At 39.6% G+C, this 24182-nt stretch overlaps 1 protein-coding gene across 2 annotated transcripts; it reads left to right on the forward strand.

Annotated features, from left to right (window-relative positions):
* The first annotated feature begins 4797 nt into the window (after positions 1-4797).
* Positions 4798-22915, forward strand: MARCH10 (membrane-associated ring finger (C3HC4) 10, E3 ubiquitin protein ligase). Of its 2 annotated transcripts, XM_010193541.1 has the most exons (10): positions 4798-5025; positions 7559-7717; positions 9283-9454; positions 11000-11146; positions 14018-15131; positions 15385-15554; positions 16702-16811; positions 18101-18214; positions 20131-20179; positions 21988-22915. In XM_010193541.1, exons 1-10 carry the CDS (start codon positions 4798-4800, stop codon positions 22011-22013), a joined length of 2289 nt encoding a protein of 762 aa, XP_010191843.1. In that variant the 3' UTR covers positions 22014-22915. The 2 variants fall into 2 exon arrangements, with proteins under 2 accessions (XP_010191843.1, XP_010191844.1); XM_010193542.1 differs by lacking the exon at positions 7559-7717 and having other exon boundaries at positions 4879-5025.
* The last annotated feature ends 1267 nt before the right edge of the window (positions 22916-24182 follow it).

Raw genomic sequence — 24182 nt, forward strand, 5'->3', positions numbered from 1 at the left:
CATGACACCAGCTGCTGCAGTGTAGGCAAACGATCGGCATTTGTAAATATTCTTTCTTCCTCGTGGGACTCCTGAAAGACTGCTGAGTTTTCTTAGTCTTCCTGGATTGAAGGTTGAGAAAATACCCCGAGCAAAGAATTGTGCAGAGCGAGAGAATTGTCCCTGAACTCCATCTTGTTTGTCACAAGAACACGATTGTGAGTAAACACGGAGGAAGACACGTGAACACCAGTTGCTCGGGAGGAAGTCTTATGAACAGCTGTATACGAACATACAGAACCTGTAGATGTAGAAGCTCAAGTCTTAGGTGGGCATATCTCCGCATGGTTCCAAGGTAGAAAACTTGAATTTAGGAGCTGGGAATGAAGTGCAGGCTTCCCTCTTATTGAGGGTACAAGAATGCTTTAAGCTGTTAGTACAAAGCGTGGAAGCCAGTAAAGACTTTCCTTACAGGTACACACAGCTACATGAAATTGCCCCTCAGTAGAAGGGATCAGGAGAGAAGAGAGGAGAAATGAGAGGTTTTTTATTTGAAATACTTGTTGTTTGTGTTATTTTTTACGTTTTGAAATTATACTAGTTTCCCACAGAGAAACTGTCTCTATCCATGGCTATGTTAGGTCCAGTTGATCTTTTACAATGTAGTTGGAGGGCTGACAGATCAAGAAGGGCAGGACACTTGAGCTATGTACTCAGAATAGGCTGTTCAACTCCACCGCCCATTACAAGTTGTTCATCTGTTTCCTAGGTACAACTTTAGATTTAAAGTTTGATTTCAGAACTTGGTTCCTTACCAAGTCTTGGGAGGCATCACATGTATCCCTTATTCTAGGAGACACAACAGTTGTTTCCAGACTTTTCCGCGAGGATTTGGTTGCTAAATTGCTTAACATGGCATGATCTAATGAAATGTGTGGCTTTGATAAGAAGAATGCTTCTCACCCTGCTGGTCCCTCTCACAGTTCTGTTGTTGGATACTAGCATGAGTAGTGTCAGAATGATGGAGATGCCAGCAGTGTGCTCTGCTAGGATAGTGTGGTGAGGTTGCTCGATGAAGGACACAGCTGGTGTTATATTGGAGTAGGGTGTTCCTTTCCTTTGTGGCAACAACAGGCATTTAAAGCAGTTCAGACTGCAACACAACTCTTTAAAAATTTTGCTCCTCAGAGAAGTCACTTAAGTATTTTTTTGGCCTCACCTACCTTCTGTGTAAATTGAGGTGACTGCTTTGTCATTATGGAACTCATTACAGCATGTTAATTACCACTTAGGAGCTGTTGAATTCCAGTGTGGGTAAACAAAATGTTCGAGGTTTTAATTTGAGTGTCTTTGTGCTCATTCAAAAAAAATTCTTAGGATGTTGGTACTGTAAAAAGGAACCATTCATTCTGGAATAGCCAAAAATCCCACGATATTCCCCTTGCAGACAAGTATTACTGTGGTTTTAATTTTTTTTTGTGAGACCACTGTCTCACTCTGTCCTATGTTCTGTGATAACTTTGCGTGTTCACCTCGACGGCCTCGTTGTGTTGCCATGATCAGCACAGGCCTTGCGTGCATTGTGCGTATTGAAGGCAGCTGTTAAGACAGTTGCGTTTCAGGCTTCCAAGGTGCAGTGCTTAAAATGGTTTTCAAAGAACTCTGTATAAAAAAAACACCAAACTACCAAACCACACAAGAACCCCCAGAAGTCTTTACTAGAGTTGATTGCCACAGTTGAGATGCCTGGTATGTAGTTTTCCGTCTAAGGTATTCAGGTTATAGTTCCTCCGACTTCAGTTGCGGATTTAGGCTTTCATGATCTCTGCTAGTTGGATTCCAAGTAAATTTTATGATGGATGGCCAGAAATTGAAGGGCTGTGGTGTAGCGGCTTTTAAAAAAGAGTAATCTGAATGACATGCTTCATGTCACCGAATCTTTGTTGAAAGGAATAAAATCCAGTTTTCTTGAACAGAAGTTCTTTGCCTAGACTGTAAAACCTTTTTTCAGTACCTTTCTACCTCTGCATCAAACAAGGCAGGGTTCCTCTTGTCAAATGCCTGTTCTTACACAACTCTGATTCATCTTTGTAGCAGATCCTTCTTGTTTGCTGGCTGAGGCTGGGACTGCACAAAAACCGTACAGTTTTATTAAATTAGTTCTAATGTGCATGCATAAACTGTGTGTATTACTTTTTTTTGCATTTTCTAATGTGCTGTTGTGTGTTAACACACGTTTGTGTATAGTTTCTGCAAGATTTCCTCACTGAGCGAGAGAAAATATTATATAGGTAATATCAACCTGACATATTCAGGTTGAAATAACAACCTGTCCTAATTTACAAGATTAAGCTGATTGATAACATTGTCCTCGTGGGGTTACCAGCAGAGGAGAAAATTAGTCTTGTGCCTTTTTATGGGTGTTTGTAGAAGTGATTTGCTAATCTTGGACTCCATTTCGGCTTCTAGAGATAGTTGGCTCTAGTGTCCAGTCATTCACCCTGTCCTTTCCTATCTGAATGCTCTTATTTTGTCCGGTCTCTGGATGGTGCATAAGCAATTTTATAAGTATTAGATGATCTCTAATTTAGACTTGAAGTTCTTATAACTTTTTTTACACTTCTGTTTCGTCCCCTTGTTCATCTGGACTTTTATTCCTACTGGTAGGAGCTTCTATGCCTTCTTCTAGAACCCTTGCGTATTCTACGTATGTCCATGTCTAACTTGTATTTATGTTATTTAATTCATCTGGTTCCATGCCTGTCTGCAACAAAGTGATCCAGAAGCAGAATGATCGGTAATGAAAGCGATAGTGCTGGCTCTTCGTCAAGTACTTCATAATGCGGAATTGGATCCATTTCTCCATGTGTCTGTCCCTTATTTTGTATCAAATAAGACGTAGACAAACAGTGCATTGGATGTCAGATCTTGTCATCTGTCCTGTTCAGCATGCACCCTACTCTATATTACTGTGACATAAATTTAGCTTCCCAGTTTGCAACTTAAATAGCTACTTTTTCAGACTCAGGGCAGCTCCAGACAAGTACTAGACTTGCAGTGTACATTATGGCTGATTACTCTAAAGCATAAATTAACTATCATTACAGCATCTTATCTAACATTACAAATATGAAGAAATATGATAGTTACATTTTATTCCACAAGCGATCCACTTGAAGTGATGTAGCTTAGAATATTAGATTTGTCCTTATTGCTTTTCTTCTAAACTTCCATGATTGACAGTGTTGTTCTGTATTTTGGAACGCTGCTTAGAGCATTCTTGCCAATACAGCTGTATTTACAACTTTGAGAATTGCGCACAGTTGCTCAATATTTACTTAAGGGTTTAAAATGGGATCTGGGAAATTCAGCTATTTCATGATTTCAGGTTCCTAATCCGAAGTTAGAATTTCAGATTCCTGAACTGATCTTGTTTAACTGGTGATGTCTCTGGCAGGCAGATGGGTTGGTGGTTGGTCTAGAAGCTGGTGTGCTTCTCGATACCACCCAGTAGTTCTTTTGTACGTGAATGTAAATGTTCACTTAAACTTGGTGTGCTTTATGTTACTTTAAAAAAAAAAAAATCTACTCGCAAGATGAAGCATTTAGGCTCCTTTGTGTTGTGATTTGCTTTGTAAAGCTAGCAAGTGAACACACTGAAACATTGGCTAAAAAACCTTCCACTAGGGAACCTAACGTCAGCTGTCTGACTCTGATCAATGGAGTTGTGTACAAACCAGCGCTAAGCAGGTAGAATGTGTAGCACAACGTGACTTTCAGTTAAGGTTAAAAGTCCCGAGTATGTGAGCTTGAAACTGCAGCCAGACATGAGATGTGTCAGGATTGGTGGAGCGGCTTTTCACAGACTGTTACTGATGAGCATGACTGATGTGTGGAAATAAAATGTGCTTTGCTGCTTGATATTTTTTTTCTGTTTACAACTTACTCTCAGAAAGTTAGGCCAGAATCAAAAGTGGTTAAATAAAACAGATGGTACAACTTCTGCAAATCACAGTGGAGTTCTGGGCCAGCTGTTTCTGAGTTTTAGTTATCGTGCTACTCTTCCTGCACCACATCACTGAGGATACTGCATTTCTCTTAAAAACTTCTATTTGAGAGCTGCCTTTTGTGGTCTGGTTTTGTCTGTACCATCCTGGGGAGGAAGAATCTGGGAATGTTAGCGAATCAGTGAGCTAGTGATCTAGAGTTTTTGATCAATGTTAAGTTGATCAAAAGGCACCAGCATTTCTTTTGAAAGGCCTAGAAATGCCAAACGAGCAAGTAAACACTCAGGAACCCAAGGGTAAATTTATATATACCTGTGAGACAGTGTTTCTCTGTTGTATTCATTAATTTTCATGGGAGTTGTATTTGGAGAGGTTAAATATTTCTTTGAGGCAGGTAGACTGCAAATGTATTTTTTCACAGGGGGGTAAAGTTTGATACTTTTGACTCTGAAGGATAACTGGAGTGGAGTTTCTGCAAGTGCTGAGATGCAATTACTTACCAAAAAAAGTAGTATGTGATTTTAGGAAGTCTAAGGACTTTCTTCCTGACCCTGGCTCACTTTGTGTTATTACTAGTGCTGCGGAGCTCTTAAGGGAGTCCTCCTTGTAATATAATAGCAAGACTATGTTGTAATATAGTAGTAAGAATAGGAAAAGGAGCTGTTTCTAGTTTTCTAACCTGGACTGAGAGGAGGTGTAAAGAAGAGGTTACAGAAACTTTGGTAAGAACTCATTTCCCAATCGTACTGACACACAGTCAGACCAAAGCACTGTGTAAATATGCGTGAGTCACATTTGTGATACACTTAGAATGAGTTGTGCATGTTTTGGACGTAGGTCTCTGCTTGTAAAAGAAAAAATAATCAGTGTGTCCTTATATAGGATACAAAGAATGGAGTCAAAACCCTCAAGAATTCCTCGAAGGATATCTGTTCAGGCCTCCAGCTCTTCGCTAGGATCTAGAGCGCTGACTGGAAGTGGTTTAGCTGGTGCATATAGTGCAAGAGAATCTTCCCGGAGATTAGAATCTGGATATCAGGTAATACGTTTGCTCTGTTTCTCTAAAGTGTAAGTGAATTTAATATCTGTTTTTCACCAAGAAAAACCCTACAACCTCGACCAAAAAAAAAAGAGTAAAAGAGAGGAGAAATACAAGAGAGAGTCCCACCCAGTGCCTTGCATTTGTGAACAAAACCCAAGGGTGATTCTAAAATGAGAGGATTTAATAACCAGACCAATGACAGTGTTCTGCAGTGTGAACTGGTAGTTCTAGGTTCACCATCTTTACCTGCTTTTGTTTGTAGCTGCACCTTTAAAAATCAGCTGCAGTCTTAAGCCTGGGTAAATGGGGTTTTCTGTTGAGGGAAGGTGAGAGGATTTTGTTTGAATTTTGATGTGTATAGAGCATGCGTGGATGATGCAAAAAACACAAGAGGATGCTGTGGTTCTAAGAGTTAATAATAGGCTGTACTGTTTTGCAGCACGTGCTTTCTTCGCAGTTTGTGAAGGTAGAAGGAGGACCTTTAGGCTTACATCGTACTGCTGTGTTAGTTTGTCAGTACGGCTAGGATTTGTGCACCATAGACAGGACTGGGGTAAAGGCGTTTGGCCAAACAAATTGCTTTTGTGGGGGACGGCAGCCACGCTCGAGAGTAAGAAGCCACACTCCGTGGGTACTTTAGCTTTGAAAGAGTATTATGAGAAGTGGAGATTAAACTTAAGAAATTACTTTGGGGCACTTGGAAACAACTTGGCTGTTTGGCTCAATTCTGTTATTTTGTTTCTGCTCTTGTCGCCGTTCTCACCTCAATTTTGAGCCCAGAAATATAAGCCAGTCTTGGTCTTTTAAATTGCAGAAACTTTACTCTGTTATTAAGTTTTCATATTTCTTAATAAAATGCATATGAGTTTGGTCCCTGCTGACAGGCTGTCTGGGACACTGTGTTGTGTAATGCCTTTTCCAGAAACAGTTTACAGGTAATAGAACATTAATTATTTTTGGCACAACTATATGTGTACACGCTATATTTTGCCATATCTAGCGTGCATATGTTCATTAGTGTATGGGCTATAGGGAGTGGCTAAGAGTAGTCTTCGGTCACTTTTGCTTTTTGGATTACTATACTTTTTTCACTGGATGGCTGCTCAGCAAAACCAAACTAGATAGTCTTGCCTCGTTTGTAGGGGTTTATGGACCCACACAGTCTACACACCACATCAAAAGCTGTTGATCAGATGAGTCTTGAGCTGAACTGGTGCTGTGAAGTTAGAGATCTGTGTTACTGCTCTTAGGAAACTGTAACATGAGACAGTTAAGTACTTTACGTTATGTAATTATTGCATACACTGCACTGCGTATTATCTTTTGACTATTTCTTGTAGACCAAAGTGCTTCTGATCTGAGGAATGATCTTTATAACACGTTCCAGTTATAACAGAGGGGAAAATAGTTGTATAGAATATATTGTGTCCTTTCTTTCCACTCCAATGCACAGAAGGTAGTCTGAGAGTTTGTTCCACAAGACCAGTGCTTAGTGATAAAAGCACAGGGAACCTCCCTGTCTTGAGGAGCCTGTGGTACTTACAGAGCTGATACGAGTGAATTCCAGTGTTGCTTGCAAGTTAAGATTACAAGTGGCTGGGGCAAGAAGAAAGAGAGTCTAAGATTAAGTCCAGTCAGATAGGAATGGAATGGGCAGGCCTTTTCACTTTGTTAATCCACTCAGGAGCCTATGTTAAAGTATTATAAGCTGTCATTTAGAAGAAAATGTGTGACTGTCAGTAGTGCTCTGGGTACATAGAGGAATAGAACTTGGAGACTTCACTTTTTAACAAAGTAATTTCTGCAGCTAGAACCATACTTGATTACAGTTTAACTCAAAAACTTGTGGAGACAGATCAGCCTAACTTGAGTATTTTGATTTTGACTTAAGCTAAAAAAAAAGTTTCTATTGGGTGGGTTTGTTCTCATTACCTTCCCCTCTTCTTTCCTATAGGTGTGAATTCTTGTATGTCATACACTTTGGAGATCAGTCTGGATAGCAGCCTGCTCTGTTCTCTGTTAATAGGCCTAAAACATGATTTTTTTTTCCTCTCCCTCTCCCCCATTTGCACTCACTCTTTTCTGTATTAAAACTGATGACCAGAACAAGACCGATGGCTTGCTTTAGTGGCCAAAAGCCCACTTTTGCTGTGGTACTTCCGCTCTCATGAAGACTTTATCTACGCGTGTGGGGTTTTTTTTACTTTTCACTTTCAAGTGAGGTGCATAATTCTGCCCTGTTGCTGGAGTATGTTAGGTTGGGATAATGCCTCGGAAGCCTTATGCTTCAACTTTTTATTGTCCACAGTCAGATGAGAGGACAGATAAGAGATTATAATTGCTAGAAATTAATTTAAAAATTTCTTTCTTTTTGCCTGAGTCATTTCTCCTTGGGGTATCCCTTGAGGTTTCTCATGACAGGTTTCCAGATTTGTTGGTAGCTTCACTTACCTGTATTTTCAATATTCAGATCAGATATTGAGTTCATTTTGAGTTACAAGATGCATATGACAAGCATGTTGTTCTTCAGGAATCCAGTGTGTTGAATAGTTCCAGTAGAGACTGGGGAATTGGAGAAAGAGACACCCGTGAAACTCCTTGGAAGCTTACAACGTCCTCGCCAACTCGCTACTCAGGGACACTTGATCATCCACATTCTGGAAGATTTTTGGGAAGCAGAAGCAGATTGGTGAGAATTGTTAATGTTGTAATACTTTATAAAAAAATAAAGAAATTTAAAAAAATAAATCGGGGTTTGACCTTGGCCTTCCCAATCTGAAAAGCTGCTAGCAGGGACTCACTGCAGTGTTTCTAGATAAGTAGAAAGTAAGTCAAGATTGAGGGAAAGCAAGAAGACAGCTGTGTTAGGAGGTTATTCAGAGGATGAAAATAATAACATGTAATAATTTTACTAATAGTTAAGAAATAAATTTTAAGTGAGAGTGGCTCTGCAAGCCATTAAAAAAAAAGTAAGGAGTGAGTAGTCATGGATGGCAAAATTAATGTCTTTTATACTCGGCTTGTTCCATCAGGCATTTCTCAGGAGTGTGTTTTTTGGATAGTACCAGCTTTTTGAGTTAGCACTAGGTTCATGGTTTTAGAGACCTGGTTTAGAAAATGTAGCTGTTGAGGAGCAGTTCATAGTCTGACTGTGCTTGCTTACATGCTCCTTGCAGCGCAGCGTGAAAGCAAGTGGAGGCTGAACTCTCACCTGATTGAGCTCCAAGGCTCTGGCCTTAACAGCTTATCTTAACTGGGCTCCAGAATGTGCTTGCTTAACTCCAAAAATAAAGTAGTTTGCTGCTTTGATGTGCTTATGCACTGTAGAGTGACAATGAAACACTTTAAATTGCAGTAGAAGTATTAAGATGGGAAAAGCAGCAAACTCTGAAGGTCTTGGTGGGAAGACAGTGAACTAGTGAAAATTCTGCTCACTTTCAAACTGAAATGTGTTTGGGTACTTGATAGTGCTTGCACCTCAAATAGGTGTTTGTTTTCTTACTGTGACTTAAAGGTGAAGACACTTTGAAATAAGTGACAGGGAGGGAGAAACTAGTGTGGTGATGCTGGCCCTCAGGGGAAGTCATGGTAGGTGTCTCTACGTGTAGTTGAAATGCAAATGGAGTCTGTGGTTGTAAGTGGCCTACGTATCTAGTTAAGTTGGTGCTGTAGACTTTTCAAAGTGATAGATTTATTTTTTTTTTCCTATTAAGGTTAATTTTTCTCAAGTTCTAATGCAAGTGAAAATTGTAGAAGACACTCTGAAACTTCTACTTATCAAATAACAAATGATTAAAAGATAAGATATGTTTAACAGATGATACATGAGGGAAATTAACCTGGCTTTGTACTTGATTTGTGATGTTAGTTTCAGTGTCTCCCCATCTGTCTTTTACGGTGGGATAAGAGAACTACTTAGATACTTCTTAGTAGTAGAGAGTAAAAAGTAGTGGCATAGCATCTTCTTACACATCAGGAATATATTTTTCCCCTGTAAGCCACATTGATCTATAAAGGAAAAATATTGTTAATTGTAACAGAAGACAGCTTCTGTTGGTAGACAGCTTCTGTCCTGAGTAAATCTGGGAATACTGATCGAGTGCACAAGCATAAATCCTGTGTTATTTTTTGATAAAAAGGCTTTGCATCTTAAAGTTATTCTTTACTATTTTTGAGAGCCTTACGTTATGCACACTTTTGTTCAGTGTAAGTACATCTGCAATACTATGTCTAATTTTTTTAATGTTATTTCAGTCTACATCATCTTCCTCTCATTTTACATCTGGGTGTTACGGTGAGTCTGAGAGAACTCAGGGAGCATATTCAAGACTGCATAGCCAGCAGCGAGATAGTGATTCAAAGAGACCTAAGCTATCTTGTACGTCTACCTCTTCTGTGAGAAGTAATGGCTTGACTGCCTTTTCAGGTGAGAGGTTGATTACTAGAGCTGAGTTACATGAAAACTGAGTAGTAAGATCTGATTTTATTGAGTTTTAAAGACTGGCTTTGAAATACTGTGCTTTTATTACCCTTAAATATTGAAAACCTATGCCTAAGAGGAGAGTATGTTCACACTTGATAACAGTATCCAAAGCACTGAGAATGGTGTTAACGTGGTCTTTCGAAAACCCAATTGTACTCGCGTAACTTCAGAATTATTACCTGTACCTGTTCCATTTGCAGTAAAGCTGAGGTCCATGGCTCAAATATGTCTCTATTGGTTAAGATTTTAAGGAAAGCATGAGTGCAGCTGCTGCTATTTCATGAGCCAAATTGTGTTGGTAAACCTGTGTGCACCAGAGACAGCAGAAAGGCAATCTTTACTTAGCTCTGTGTTTCAGGAAGCACGGTGTCGTGGCTGGTTAGCGCACTGCTGTTAAGGGTCAGGCAAGAAAGAGTTATCTCTTTTTTTTTTTTTTTAAACTGAGATTTCAGTTTAGGCTGTAAATAAGTCTGTGGTACTTGGATAGATGCAAGTTAAGCAGTATGCTAACAGAAGCCTAAAGGTCAAGAAATAACAGTCAAAAACTTACGTCAAAAACATTTCTAGAACGTGCTGAAACAGACCTTTAGACCTATTCAGATTACTCTTGTGACTGTAGATCAGTGTTCTTCATCTATCTCCTTACGGAACCACACAACCATACAAATAAAAGTGAATAAATTCTTGGTCAAAACCCAGTATCGAAGAGGCTTTCTTACTCTTTGTTAATTAAATGACCACCATTAACATTTATCATGGTGTAGGGCTATCTGTCTTTCCACTTGTAGATTGGTTGGTCATCACACTGCTGACCAAGAATGTTTAAATTTGGCTCTATAAGTTAGCAGTAAGACAAAATCAAGGTGGATTTTTCAGAGCCATTGAAGAACACTTTTTTGAAACAAGGGTTTTGTTCACAGCTGAAGTACGTACAGTTCCTTGTTTGGTTGCCAGAGCTATTAGAGGAAAACAAGATCCCTCTGTAAACTCAAGTGTTTTACTTGGCAATATGAACTTAAACAGCAATAGTCATTGTTCTTAAAGTTGTGTCTAAGCTGCATTTAAACTTCAGCTGTCTTTCTGGAAAATTAAATTTGGGAGCATTTAAGCAGAGTCATTAGAATGGCAGCATTTGCCAATTCTGAAGGCTGTTGTTGTTTCTTGCTACCTTTAGAAAGCAAGATGCTATTGCTCTTCCACATTCTTTGTCCTATATGAGTGTTACTGAGTCTGACTCTCAACAAAAGTATTACTACTTTTTTTTTCTAGTTTAGCTTTCAGAGCTCACTGCAAGATTAAATAAGTGCCAGCATCAGCAGAGTGCTGCTTACTCTTGGCTTTGTTGGCAGCTGGCCACGTGAGCAGCTCAGTGGTACTGTTAAACTTGCCCTTGGTATGGTATAATGAGAATGCATGCATAAGTACCAGCTTTAATGGATTTTTAAGTTATTACGAAACCAGAGGATTTATTTGCTTTTTTCTTTCTAGATTCCTCTTGGAGGTACAGTAGGATTCCTCGGTCTTCATCAGTGGTGCTTGGTTCCCTTGGAACTGAGCTGGTGAGAGAGCGGAGAGAGTCCGTTAATAACCTGGTAGATCACAGCTACAGGAACAGTGACTTCTCATCTTCCACATGTATGTATTGTACAACTGAAAGCTTGTAAATCCATAGGCTGTATGCGTGTTAGTTTCTTCATGTGTTTAATATTTTCTTCAAAACACAAAGCCAAAAGATCGGCTTAAGGCATCCTTTTAAATGTAGTTGGTTGGTTACTTCCCATGTGTTGACTGGACTGTCGAAGGGTATATGAAGGGTCTAGCTTGTAGATGCTTTTGGCCATAGGAGAGTGGTATCAGTGTTAGCCACTGTTAACTGTGTGAGTAGTCAGTAAGCCTCTCGTTCATCTTAAGATCTCTTTGTATTTAGGTACGGGAAAAGAAATAATGTTAATTTGACTCGGGGAAATAGTTTTCATGAAGGTGCCCGTACTGTATAATCTCTTTCCATTTGGGTTCTTGAGTGGTTGTTAGGGAGAACTTCTAGACCGCTGAAAATAAACATGAATAAACACATACTTTACATGAGGTGAGAGGTTTGTTCCATGGTAACTGCTAGCACTAGTACAGACTCCTGCACTGTCACTTCTGCTCTTTCTTCAGAGTGTTGTGGCCTGTCTCAGAGGAAGCTTGTCGTTGGTCTTTATCTGTCAACTTGTAGATGTGTTAGTGGTATTTTTATAATGCAGAAAGTTGCTTGTTCTTGTTTTTTTAAATTGCCATTTTTACAATTACAGAAGATAAGCAGAAAAGATAAAAACTAGTTACAGATTTCATCCCACAGTCTTGCCTTACCAGAAGAGTGTGTTTTAATGTCACAGAATCATAGAATGGTTTGGAAGGGCCTTTAAGAACTCTTCTTTAGTAAGTGGACAGTTGGAATTTCCCTTGTAGAGCCTAGTGGGAGAAATGGATGGGTGGACAGCCTTGCTTTGTACTGTCCACGTTAAATTTCCAGCAGTAGTGCTGCTGTTAAGTGCTGTAAAAGTAGCTTCCAACTGTGTTCCCTCCTTTGTAATCAAAACCTTAGGCAGATGCTTGTCATCTGTGCAGATGTTGCTTTAGTTAGAATCTGCCAGATGCATAAACCTCAGCTTCAACAATAAATGGTGATTGCAATGCAGAACCTGTTAACAAAGGGACCAAAACAAAAGCCCACCAAAACTACAAATGTGAAGGGTTTCAATTCCAGAATACATAGAGAAAGCTTCTGCCTCCTGCTTCAATCTACCTATGCTTGTTAAGTAGTTAAAATATTGAAGAAGTTTCCCTCCTTACAAGGGATTCAGCTGCTTCCTCCTTCCCTTTCTTCCCCCCGCATCCCCCAGATGTCGCCATTTGAGGAAGGAAACTGGCTGATGTTGGCCTCCTCAGCTGCTTCATGTAATGTAAACCTACAGTTCAGCTACAGTAGAATTCTTAGTGTGTTGAGTACTTGCACAGTCTTTACAGAAAATATAAGAATCATAGGATGGTTTGAGTTAGAAGGGACCTTTGAAGCTCATCCAGTCCTCCCTCCTTGCAAAGAACAGGAACATCTTCAACCAGATCAGGTTGCTCAGAGCTGCATCCAACTTGACCTTGAATGTTGCCAGGGATGGGGCATCCACCATCTATATGGGCAACCTGTTCTAGTATTTCACCTCCCTCATCGTTAAAAATGTTTCTTGTATCTAGTCTGACTCTACCCTCTTGTAGTTGAAAGCCATTACGCCTTGTCCTGTCAATACAGGTCCTTTAAAAAAGTCTGTCCCATCTTTCTTATAAGCCCTTTTTATAAACTGAAAGGCTACAATAAGGTCTCTCTAGAGCCTTCTCTTCTGTCTAAAAAGCCCAAATTCTCTCAGCCTTTCCTCATAGAAGAGGTGTTCCATCCCCTTTGTCATTTTCGTGACCCTCCTCTGGACCTGCTGTAACAGGTCCATTTCTTTCTTATGCTGAGGACTCCAGAGCTGGATGCAGTGTTCCAGGTGAGATCTCACCGGAGTGGAGTAGAGGAGCAGAATGACCTCCCTCAACCTGCAGGCCACTGGGAGGCATAGGGTGATCAAAAGTACCCTGAAAAAGCAGGGGAGGACACATTATTGTGGTGATAGTTATCTAAGTGACTATAGGTAGTCAAGGTAATTGGGAGAGCAGATGAGATTGCTGATCCAGAATACAGTCTGATCATGCTTAAGCCAGTTGCAGAGCTGAACATGTGAACTGACTTGGTTGTTGCATTTGTTCGATAAAAGCAGTAGCTAGAAAACCCTTCTGGGCTGGAGCATTGGAATGACAGCATTTCTAGCATTTTCTTTTGAGTGCTTGGTTTAAAACCTTATTATAGTAAAATACACATCTAATTTAGATACTATTCAATTTCTGTTATCCAAAGTCAATAACTTTATGCTACCTTAAAGTAGTGCTTGTAACTGCATCTTTTGATGCTCTTTATGAGGAGAAGAACAGGGGCAGCTTGTTGTAATAGATGGGGAGTATACTTGGCTTAATTCACGCATTTGTTTTGAGTGCTCTGGTGTCTGCTACATTGCTGCAATTTTGATTAACCTGTCTTTCTCAGTCTACAGGCAGAATAGACCTTTAATTTATAAATAGTACTGTATCTAGTTTGCTGGTTTTAATTCAGATGCTGTTCTTATGTAAGTTCTGACAGATGGTCATATTTGCATATATGTCATACCTTGATAATCTGAAGATTTGGGGGTGTTAGATTCAAAATGGATTTACCAGACTGAAACCAGTCTAGGTTTCAGTTTAAGCTTAGAATTCTGGTAAGTAAATTTAAACTTAATATTGCTCTGGAATCTACCTGCCAAATCTGAAACAATTTTGAGTAATGGTCATGAAATCCTGAACTTCTGCATTTACACTTCACAGTTACCCATCAGGAATGTAACAAGTAGAGTACATCTTGTCATAGTATTTTCCTCTGCTTTTCTGCAACAGATCTTCAAGACAGGCCTGCCTCTTCATATGCAGAGGGAGCAAGACCAAAAGAGAACTCGTTAGGCACTTTGAGGCTGAATGCATCCATGAACCGTCAGTTGCCTTCTAATCATCAGCCATCTTTTTTCAGCAGAGACTCCAGCATGAGCTCTTCAAGATCCAGTTATTCTTCAAGACAAAGGAGAAACGAATTGCAGTCTCCCCAGAGGAGCATGCAGCCAGCATTTTCCCTTAGTGCTATTAGAGATGAAACTCCTTCCTCAAGTAGTTCTGAAAGGGTTTTATCTTCTCAGAGGTCATTGAATGAACCTGCAGCTGACAGTGAAGGGAGGCGCACAACAAGACAGCTGCTGTCTCGTATAGCATCTAGTATGTCATCCACATTTTTTTCTCGACGGTCTAGCCAAGACTCGTTGCATGCAAGATCATTAGGTTCTGAGGAGTCAACGGTGGTCCCAGGAGTTCAAGCTTCTGCTCTGTCGAGGAGTAATGGAGCTGCAACAGCCGAAGTTCCAGGACTTCAGACATCTGAAGCTTCTCAGGGATTTAGTTTTCTTAGACGAAGATGGGGTTTATCAGGAGTTTCACAAAGTCACAACTCTGATTCGGATGGGGAAAGTTACAGACCAGACTCTGAAAGTAGGAGCACAGGATCTTGGTTATCATCATCTTTGAGAAACAGATGTACACCTCTCTTCTCTAGAAGAAGAAGAGAAGGAAGAGATGAATCCGCAAGGATCTCTACCTCTGATGCAGCCGCTAGATCACATGTCTTCAGGAGAAGAGAGTCAGGTGAGGAGACGTCTCTTGAAGCATCAGACAGCCCTCCTCGGGCTTCTGTTAACAGACCACCAACACCTGCAGTATCTGGTATTCCTACAGCTACTGCCTCCCCACCAGATTCAGCCCACAATAGGAGAAGTTCTGGAATTCTGCCTGGTTCTCTCTTTCGCTTTGCAGTGCCTCCAACAGTAGGAAGCAGTCTGTCTGACAATCTTATGATAACTGTAGATATTATTCCCTCTGGCTGGAATCAGTCCGATGGACAGGAAAGTAGCAAGTCTAAAATACCACCTTCAAGAGATCCAGAAAGACTCCAGAAAATAAAAGAGAGGTAAATTAGTATGTTCTTTTGAGATAAAATGTACCTGACTTAATGCGAGAGGGTTTTCTGTAACCTGTTTCCTTCTGTTAAAAGGAAACTTTCAGAGAAGGCAGCAACTCAAGTCTGTCACCTGTGTTCTCACTTTTGTCTTAGAGATACTTCTTTTAACCCTCATAGGTTTGAGAACAGTTTGAATAGAATTGTTGTCATAAGTCTTACGTGAAATGTGTCACAGCATTTGTTGATGTTCCTTCCTAATCAGCCTGCTTTTGGAAGATTCTGAAGATGAAGAAGGTGACTTATGCAGAATCTGTCAGATGTCCTCTGCAAGTTCGGACAACCTTTTAATAGAGCCGTGCAAATGCACTGGAAGTCTGCAGTACGTTCACCAGGAATGCATGAAAAAATGGCTGCAATCCAAGATTAATTCAGGTAAAGCAGACTCTACACCAAGGTAGACCTCTGGTTACACTGGGAGACTCATAAGGAGGATTATTCTTACAAGTAGTAAGGCATTTATTTAAAAAAATGAGCAGCTGGAGACAAACAGCAGGGTGACACTTGCAGGCTTACTGTGTGTCTGTGCAGCTTCTTATGGGAGCAGTTCTGAGAAGTGTATTTGTCAGTCAGATAACTACATTTGTGGGATTGTCTGCTAAAGTATTAGACTAAATACAACATTGCAGAAGTGTACCTTTAGAGCTGCTCTACCATTTTGGGTGAATTCATTCCCCATCCTTCCTCATGCATGTGGTTCTAGTTTTTAAGACTTTAACAGCCAGGCTGACTGTAGCAGACTAATAGGAATTTGAAAATTAAACATTTTTTTCTATTGTAACTACACTTAACTGTTCAAAAAATTACTTCAAAGTACATACAGACTTTTTCAAGAAAAGTGCAAATAGTTTTGTAATTAGTTGATTGACCGGTTTATAACTAAAGTTATCTGTGGTATTTTCAACACTTAGAAGTCAGTGGCTTGGTAGAAGGCTTGGAAGATCATGGAATACTTTTTACCAAAGGAGGATGCTCACATCTGTTTGCTTTTTTACTTGGTACCAGGACTCATGTCAGAATAGGGACGTATTAGAAGGCTCAGCCTGTAGGAAAATTGTTTTGAAGTATTTAACTGTGTAATACTTAAATCCACCATTAACTTGTTAATCTTGTTGCTTATGGAGCGGCTTGTTTCAAACCTGGTACTGTAAGACAAAACATGACTCTGGCAATCACTTTAAGCTATTCCAGTATATTTATTATTAATTTTGTGTGTGTTTGGATTGCACTGTAGAATTCAAACAGCCCGAGCAGTGATTTTATGCCAGACTTTCAGTGAGAGATACATGGTGTCCAGAATGAACACAATATGTGGACCTGGGTAGAAAATAAACATTCTATAACATTTAAATCCTGACAGTAGCAGATAGTCACTGGATTCGTATTAGAGGCTTTCTTTTCTTTGATCCTTGCTCTGCACAATAAAGCCAAGGATTAGTTACAGTTTGTAAGGCTTGTGTAAATGTACTGTGGTCTGGATTGCTGCAAATTGACACTGACTTTCCCCTGCACCTCTTACCAGGTTCCTCTTTGGAAGCAGTGACAACTTGTGAACTGTGCAAGGAGAAGCTGCATCTGAATCTGGAAGACTTTGACATTCATGAACTCTATAGGGCACATGCAAATGAACAAGTTAGTATATTTTCCCTAATTTGGTAAGTGTTGGTTTAGTGCTGGGAAGGCCTTCTTTAGAGAAGGAAAATGCATCTCCTTTTCAGAAGGGCTGTTGCGCACATAAAGTCATGTCAACATGCAACAGATTTTTTTTCCTTAATAATCAGACAAATTCTGTCTTCCTGCTGTGCTTCCTATAGCTGAGCTTTCGGTAGTGTAGCGTATCTCTTATCCTTTTCTTAGTTGTCATCCAGCTTTGCAGTCTGATGTCTCTGCCACATAGGCGCGGTGGGAATACTAATACAATGATTAGATTGACTTTCACATTAAATCACGAATTGTCTGCTTTTAGCTGCTTTTTAACCCACTTAGGCATACCGTGTTTTAAACATACCATTAAAAAGTTCTAGTTTCATTAGAGTAGTAGAAGCTAACCTCTTTTTCTAACAGCTTCCTGTTGCTCCTTCAAGTCCTTTCCTAAATTAAAAATAAAGGCCCATTAGTATTACTCTTCTTATGTGAAATACATTATCCTAGCACTACTGGATTGTATAGTATTTTAAAATCAATAAATAACAAAAAGCTGGTGTTACTGTAATGAACTATATTCAGAGGATTTTCCTTGTTGTCTGGGTTGTGTTCTGTCAATATAGAAAGACTAACAAAATTTGCCTACTTCAGCAGTTGGAAGAAAATACAGAGTGACACCAGTTTTGGAGCCAAACATCAACCTCTAATGTTCGTATGTTCTTGAGAGTGCCATCATCTTATGTTTTAACACTACTGATGATTGGTTACCGTCACTGTACTTTGATAGAAATAAGAACTTTGAAACATTTTTTTCCTAAAGAATTGGCTCTAAATGATCAGTTCAGTAGTAGCATTTTGAAAGTTTTCCTTTATTTTATCAGAGAAAATAATCAAAATACTTATTGCATCATAAAATTAGTGCATTATTTCCCTTTATTTTGGCTTTCTTTGGAGCGTTGGGACCACTGAAAATAAACCAGAAAAGTTTGTTGGTTTTATTTTCTGCAACTCTGATTCTCAGATTCCTTCCTGTGAATTAATCATGCTGATTGAGGTTTTGTTTGTAGAACTATCATGTTAGATCTGGGGTCTGAGGGAAGAACCAGAAGTACAAATAGCTTTTAAGTATTTTTTTAATATTAATTTTCCTAATTTTATTGGAACAACTGGAAATCAAATATATCATGTTTCCAGTAAAATATAATTCTTGTTCTGCTTGAATCTTACTTGCAGACATATCACTGACATTCTGAATGTTTCGTTTGATCTCATTTAAGGCAGACTACGAATTTATCAGCTCTGGTCTCTACCTTGTAGTGTTGTTACATTTATGCGAGCAGCGCTTTTCTGATATGCTCGGAACCGCGAGTGAGGCCAGCACGCGTGTCAGAGTAAGTATGCGGTGATTTTTATGGAGGAATTACTTTTACAGAGAACTTGGAAACAGATTCCATTTTTTTTGTTTGTTTTTTTCTTTTTCCTTGAGTGGCCTAGGAGCTAGTTCTGCAGAAGCATGCTTATTACACAAATACAGGTCTAAATGGTCTGGCTTTGTCAATGTAGTGACACTGTCTTTGATTTGAAACTGAAGGGACTATTCTATTGCAGTTGCTGTATTGCGCAAGTGTTTCTGTCAAGGTTGTTGGTAATTCATTGCTTTGCACGTACGTTGTAATGGTTATTGTGAGTTTATGCAAAACTGGAAGGTTAACCTCTCTGTACAAAACATGTATTTGCAATGTTGGACTATCATACTTGATTAATTTTTCTCATCGTGCCGGTCTACATTGCAAAGGTCTAGACCTTGCCATGCTTGTTGGTTGGATTGTGCCTAAATATGTGCTTGAATATTATGTTCTGCAACTGACTAGTTAGCTAGTATGATTTTCTGGCACTGGTGAAACCTCTTATTAGTTGTATTGGACTGGATTCTTGCCACTTAAACAGCTTGGCTTAGACATGCAGTAAGTATACGTTTTTACTAGTAAGAAATCAAATCATTACACGAAGTTATTTCTGCAGAGTGACTCCTTCAGAAATAATATATCCTACATGTTTATTTGGTACCGGATAACGAACCAGTGCTCTTTGTCCACTGAGCTCCTGAAAAGCTGATTTAATTTTTTTTTTAATTACATGCAAAGACTTAACAATATTAAGCCTGTCCAACTTTTATTTTAATGGTTGCTAGCAGGTACTAAGCCTTTGGGGTAGAGGCAGGACTGTGCTCTAATCTTTTACTGTATTAGAACAGTGGTGCTTCTTTCTGTGCACATCTAATACAGAGTTTGTATTCCGTGATCCGCAAATGCAATGTCCTATTTTGTCTGCTATGAGTGTAGAGACCTAAGGCACTGATCCTGTTCACTGCAGAGGTTGGACTGGATGATCTCTAAAGGTCTCTTCCAACCCAGTACATTCTATCCTGCATCCAGTACAGGTTATGAGCTCGAGTGCATTGCAGAAATAGGATGTTCTTACTATTTTTCCATCAGAGGTGGCATTACAGAGGTGTGTGACACTGCATTTTAAACTAGTGAGAGCACCAGTGCCTGTTTGGTACAGAGCACACAGCTGAGCTATGGAAACTGTAGCATTTTGTTCTTGTTTCACTTTATTTGTTGTGTCCCAACATCTGGACGATCACTGAAACAGTGACATAGTTTGTCACTGACAAAAAACCACTTGGCTGAGACTTTGAAGGTTGGCTGAAGAACTCGTATTCCTAGGGATTTTGGCTTTGGGTTTTTTTACCACGTGCTTCCAGCATTGAACTGCCACCGTTGCCTAATATTAACCCTGCTCTTAAACTTTTTGTATACAGTTAAGATTTTATGTGTATTTATGCATTTTTAATTAACCTCATTTAGTCAGAGGGCTCTGTTTTGCCATATTAATAGTGAAATAAATGAAATTAATCCAACTAATGTAGTCATTACAGATTGTTTTTCTGCATTACAATTTTCATAAAACTGGCACTTGTTTGTGTGCTACTTTCAAAACGAACGTGTTTTACAGACTGTAGAACATGAAGATGATGCCCTTAACTGCTGCCAGAAACATTTGACGTAGAGTGGAAGCTGAAATAGCTGCAATAGCAATTTGATGTCTAATGTGTGGGGTTTTATATTAATTTTTGCATTGATTTCTGTAAGTTGGGCAAACGGGTTAGGATAACCAACATCTGGGATGAGTTTTTGGGGTGTAAGAAGTGAAGAAAAAGTAAAGAAAACTTTGTTAACTTGTTGCAAATTTCTGCAGATAACTTTGCAACTTTTAAACTACTCTCTCTCTGCCTTGTTTCTAGTTTATTAACCTTGCAAGAACTCTTCAGGCACATATGGAAGATATTGAAAGTAGGTGCTTCCCCTCTTCCCCTCTCCTCTCATCAGATCAACTCAAGAGTACAATCCTCCTTGCCAAGTTTCATAATACTGGACTTAATTGCTGAAAATTTGACTTCACACAGCAGTGCTTTTTCCATTATCAGTAGAATTATTTCGAGGGGGAACTGTTTTTAATTCTCCATGATTTATTTCCCAACAGCATAGAGTTGTCTAGACCACTGAATTGTTTTCTGCAAGTGATGACAAGATTTCTCACTAGTTAAAGTTTGGTTATTGTAATTCTAGTAGTACATACTTATGGAATTGGCGGTGACCTTCAGGTTGTAGCCTTTTACATGAGTCCTTGTAGAAAAGGAACATTTAAAGGTGAATTTCACTCAAGTTACCATACTTCTCTTGCCATTTCTGCTTCTCCCCTGTCATGTTTTCTATCCTCGCACGCTTTTTGGTCGTGTGTATTCCTCGATCAGACCCATCCAGTGCAGGAATGAAACTTAACTGTTGCCAGTTGGAGCAAAGGACTAGCCTGCTTCTCACCTAATGGCTTTTTGAGTGTGTTGGAATTCAAAACTATGTGCTGACTTCTGGAAAATGTCTCCTGATTCTTAGTGTTATTTCTAGGCATGATGAACAGGCAGTAGAAGGGTACTTGATAGACCCTTTTTTTTTTCCAGTATGCACATGAATGTCTGTCAACAGTCACTCTGTATAGAAATGTTCAGTGCAGAGGATGTATTTGGAGTATGATAAGGAATGGGCTGTGTGTGTGTGTGTGTGTGTGTGTGTGTAAAGTTTTAGGTCAAAGAGCAGATGATTATTTCTGCATCCAGAGCAGATAGACTCAGTGGACTTGAGTTCAGAATTTATTCCTAGATTATGTGCATCTTTATTAGAGTACAAATTAATGAGTGACACACAGTCATTTAATGTATTAATGTGTATTTGATTCAGGCTTTATCTAACTGGCAGGTGAGGAATACTGACTTTTAGGTGTGTTACTGATGCTACTTTAGATACATTTCTAACAACTGGAGAGGTGAGACAGACCTTGCTGCTTTCTGTGTCCAGAGATGGAACAAGTTACCCCAGTGTGAATACTGTCTTCACTGCAGGTTGCTTAAGAGAACAGATTAAATTCCTGATGTGGACAAGCTAATGCTTTACAGACCTGTTGTAGATGCGTGTATGGACACTTTTATCAGAGTAGACAAGTGTGTCTTTTAATTCACCTTGCGACAACAAAATCCAATGCATATGTGGGCTTTATGTTCATTTAGCATATGCTGCAAGAATGGGGTGGAGAGAGGAGCTGCTTCTAAGTAGGCCTGACTTAATTGCATTTAGCAACCTAGGTGCATATATTTATAAAAAAAATTTGAGTCTTTGTTTAGACTACCGAATCTTTCTAGATATTTTAGTATCCAAATTGTTTACTTTGAGTCATTTCTTTCCCTTGTGTTGGGTGTTGCTGTCATGGATTGAATATATTCTCCTCTGACTACTGTTGGAATTAGCCACTGTAAACACTATATAAAAGCTGAATCTCTGGTGTAATTAAGTTTTCTTCCATTTATTTAGAGGGAGGACAGCAGGAGGACACTGCATTTTGTAATGTCCAGTTTTGGTTTGTATGTGCTATATTTTTCAGACATGAGGTGCGTTTAAAAATTAAGCTATGCAATTACACGAGGTTTGGGCAGGTATTACAGTGCTATTTAATATTATAAAATTACCTTTGTTTTCACTACTCACCACAGAATGCTCTAATGTCACAGACCTTTGCCAAGGCTTGTGATTATACTGTGTTGTTCCAACAGCCTCTGAGGACGACTCTGAAGACTGATGCTGGTACAACGTCTGTGCTGCGGGAGACGGGTAGAATTGCTGCAGAAATGCTGAACTGGCAAGAACAACAGCAACACGCATTTGGTTTTTTCCTCTCCTTAGTGAAAAGCGCATTGAATATTACTGTAGTTTTTGAAGCCTTGTTGAATTCAAAACCAGCTGCTGCACAGTGGAACTTGGTGAACTTGAGAACTACTCAGCATGTGTGAGGATTAGATACATATAAAACAACTTCCCTTTTTAAATGATGAGGATGATGTGCTTTGTTTTGGAAGACATGAGATTTTGAAAACTTAAGGAAGCTGTATCTCCCTTTGTTTCCTTCTTACTGTAGTCAGATTTCTGGTTTTGTCTATCGAGTTTTGCTCCTCTACTGGCACTAAGTGGTTATAGTGGGTTTCAGGGTGAGGGTGGGCAGGGAGGGTGGGTATGTCCATGTACTTAAATAGGTTTTGTTTGGGTTTTTTTGAATACCTCTGTTGCCGCATCATATAACGACTGATGGCTTCCAGTGTTAAAGAATGAACAGGAGGATGAGCAAGATACTGTAGGGATTGTTAGGGTTTTGTTTTATTTGGAGGTTATTTAACTCAAAAAGCAATAAGAACTTGCAGTGGTCTTCTAATACTTAGTGTTGATGATGGCTTTTTTTTATGTACCGGTTTGGAAATTGGAGGTTATATTTGTTATTATGCGGCTATTCCTTTATGGAATATTGCAGGTGTAAACTCTTGCATTTCAGCATTCCTGGCAGATATGCAACTTGATAAAGACCTAAGGTTGTTTCGTTTAATCAGACTTTTTTAGATCCCACCTTCACTGTTCAAAGCACTGGTTATCAATGTGTTTTCTAGTGTTGTCACTTCTTTATAAATAAAAATGATAGAGTTATGCATCTCTGCTGGTATTGTCCATTTTATTTAAACATGGATATCTACCAGAACTTACATGTAAACTTACAAAGCTGTAGTCCGTGGTATATCTTTACTAATATTTGTAAATTCTTATGCAGATATTTAAGATTGTTTCTGACCATTTTGAATTTAAATTCTTTATATGAATCGTGGTTCAATAAATTGTCGTACATTGGAGTCATAGCTGCTGTAAATACTTGTTAGCTTTTTAAATTACTGCAGTAACGGTGTATCTGCAAAGAGCGCAGCATGCTGAAGTACCTTGTGTTTAGTTTATTCTTAGTGTGTAAAACGAGTGCAGAAAGTACGTGCCTTAACAGCTGCAGTGACTTCTCGTGATTTTGCGTTACCTCTGCTAGCGTTACGTGAGCTGGCCTGTCATCTGCAAGACTTGAAAGAAAATGGAAAGAGAAGGAAACAGCACATTTCAGTGCTCATTCTGGTAACCTTAGGCATTGGGTATTCAGTGCCAACACTCAGAAGTCTTAATTGCAGCACTGATAGTTGAAATACAGCTCTCTTTCACATATTCATGTGAAAACTGGAGGTCCAGGCATACATTAAAATGATTGACTCATTTCTGAAGAAATTTATAATAAACGTTCAATGCTTAATCCTTTCTGAATTAGTTGGTATAGCTTAATAAAACATCATGCAGACAGTATCTCAATACATTTAGAGTTAGAAGCATGAGCTTTGATAGCTGAATACATTGATGACTTGAAGGGTATCTTATATTTTTTTCTGTCCTTATAGCAAATAGCATTCCATGAGGATGAGCAGTGTAAGTAGCTGCACTTGCATGTACTGATTCGGTTCAGGTGAGTTGTCGCTCTTGTCCTGCAGCCTTGGTGAGCTCCAGTGTGAATGGAGGGGTGAAGTGGGGGAATATCCTGGAGTCAGTCAAGAGCAGAGGGTTCGAACGCACCAGCTGGGGAGCACGCTGCCACCCTGAGGAGAGCTCTGCGTCCCAGAGAGTGGAGGCTGGGGGCCTGCAGGATTTGTTGTCTTCCATATAGCTGTGCTGTGAGGCCTCTGTCCACAGGAGCATCTGTATGGGTGAGCCCTTGTGGGTCCATGCAGGTGTATTTGTGTGAGCACCACGCGTGTCTGTGGTCATGCACAAGCATGCGTTTGTCTCGTCTGCTGATGCTGTCTCATGCCTGCATTGTGTTCCCTCCCTGGGCTTGGAGACATGGGGAACACCACAGCTTGTTGCTGTGGTGCACCTGAACCTCGGTGGTGGGCCCAGG

This window comes from Mesitornis unicolor, unplaced genomic scaffold (assembly GCF_000695765.1).
Source record: "Mesitornis unicolor isolate BGI_N332 unplaced genomic scaffold, ASM69576v1 scaffold27331, whole genome shotgun sequence".
Taxonomy (NCBI): domain Eukaryota; kingdom Metazoa; phylum Chordata; class Aves; order Mesitornithiformes; family Mesitornithidae; genus Mesitornis; species Mesitornis unicolor.

What these genes read in the sequence shown, in the direction of transcription:
- MARCH10 (XM_010193541.1), top strand. Translation starts at nt 4,798, where the DNA reads ATGAGTTGTGCATGTTTTGGACGTAGGTCTCTGCTTGTAAAAGAAAAA. An exon ending in CTCCAGAAAATAAAAGAGAG is followed by an intron (nt 15,132 to 15,384) that starts GTAAATTAGTAT and finishes CTTCCTAATCAG; the next exon opens with CCTGCTTTTGGAAGATTCTG. An exon ending in AGGCCAGCACGCGTGTCAGA is followed by an intron (nt 18,215 to 20,130) that starts GTAAGTATGCGG and finishes CCTTGTTTCTAG; the next exon opens with TTTATTAACCTTGCAAGAAC.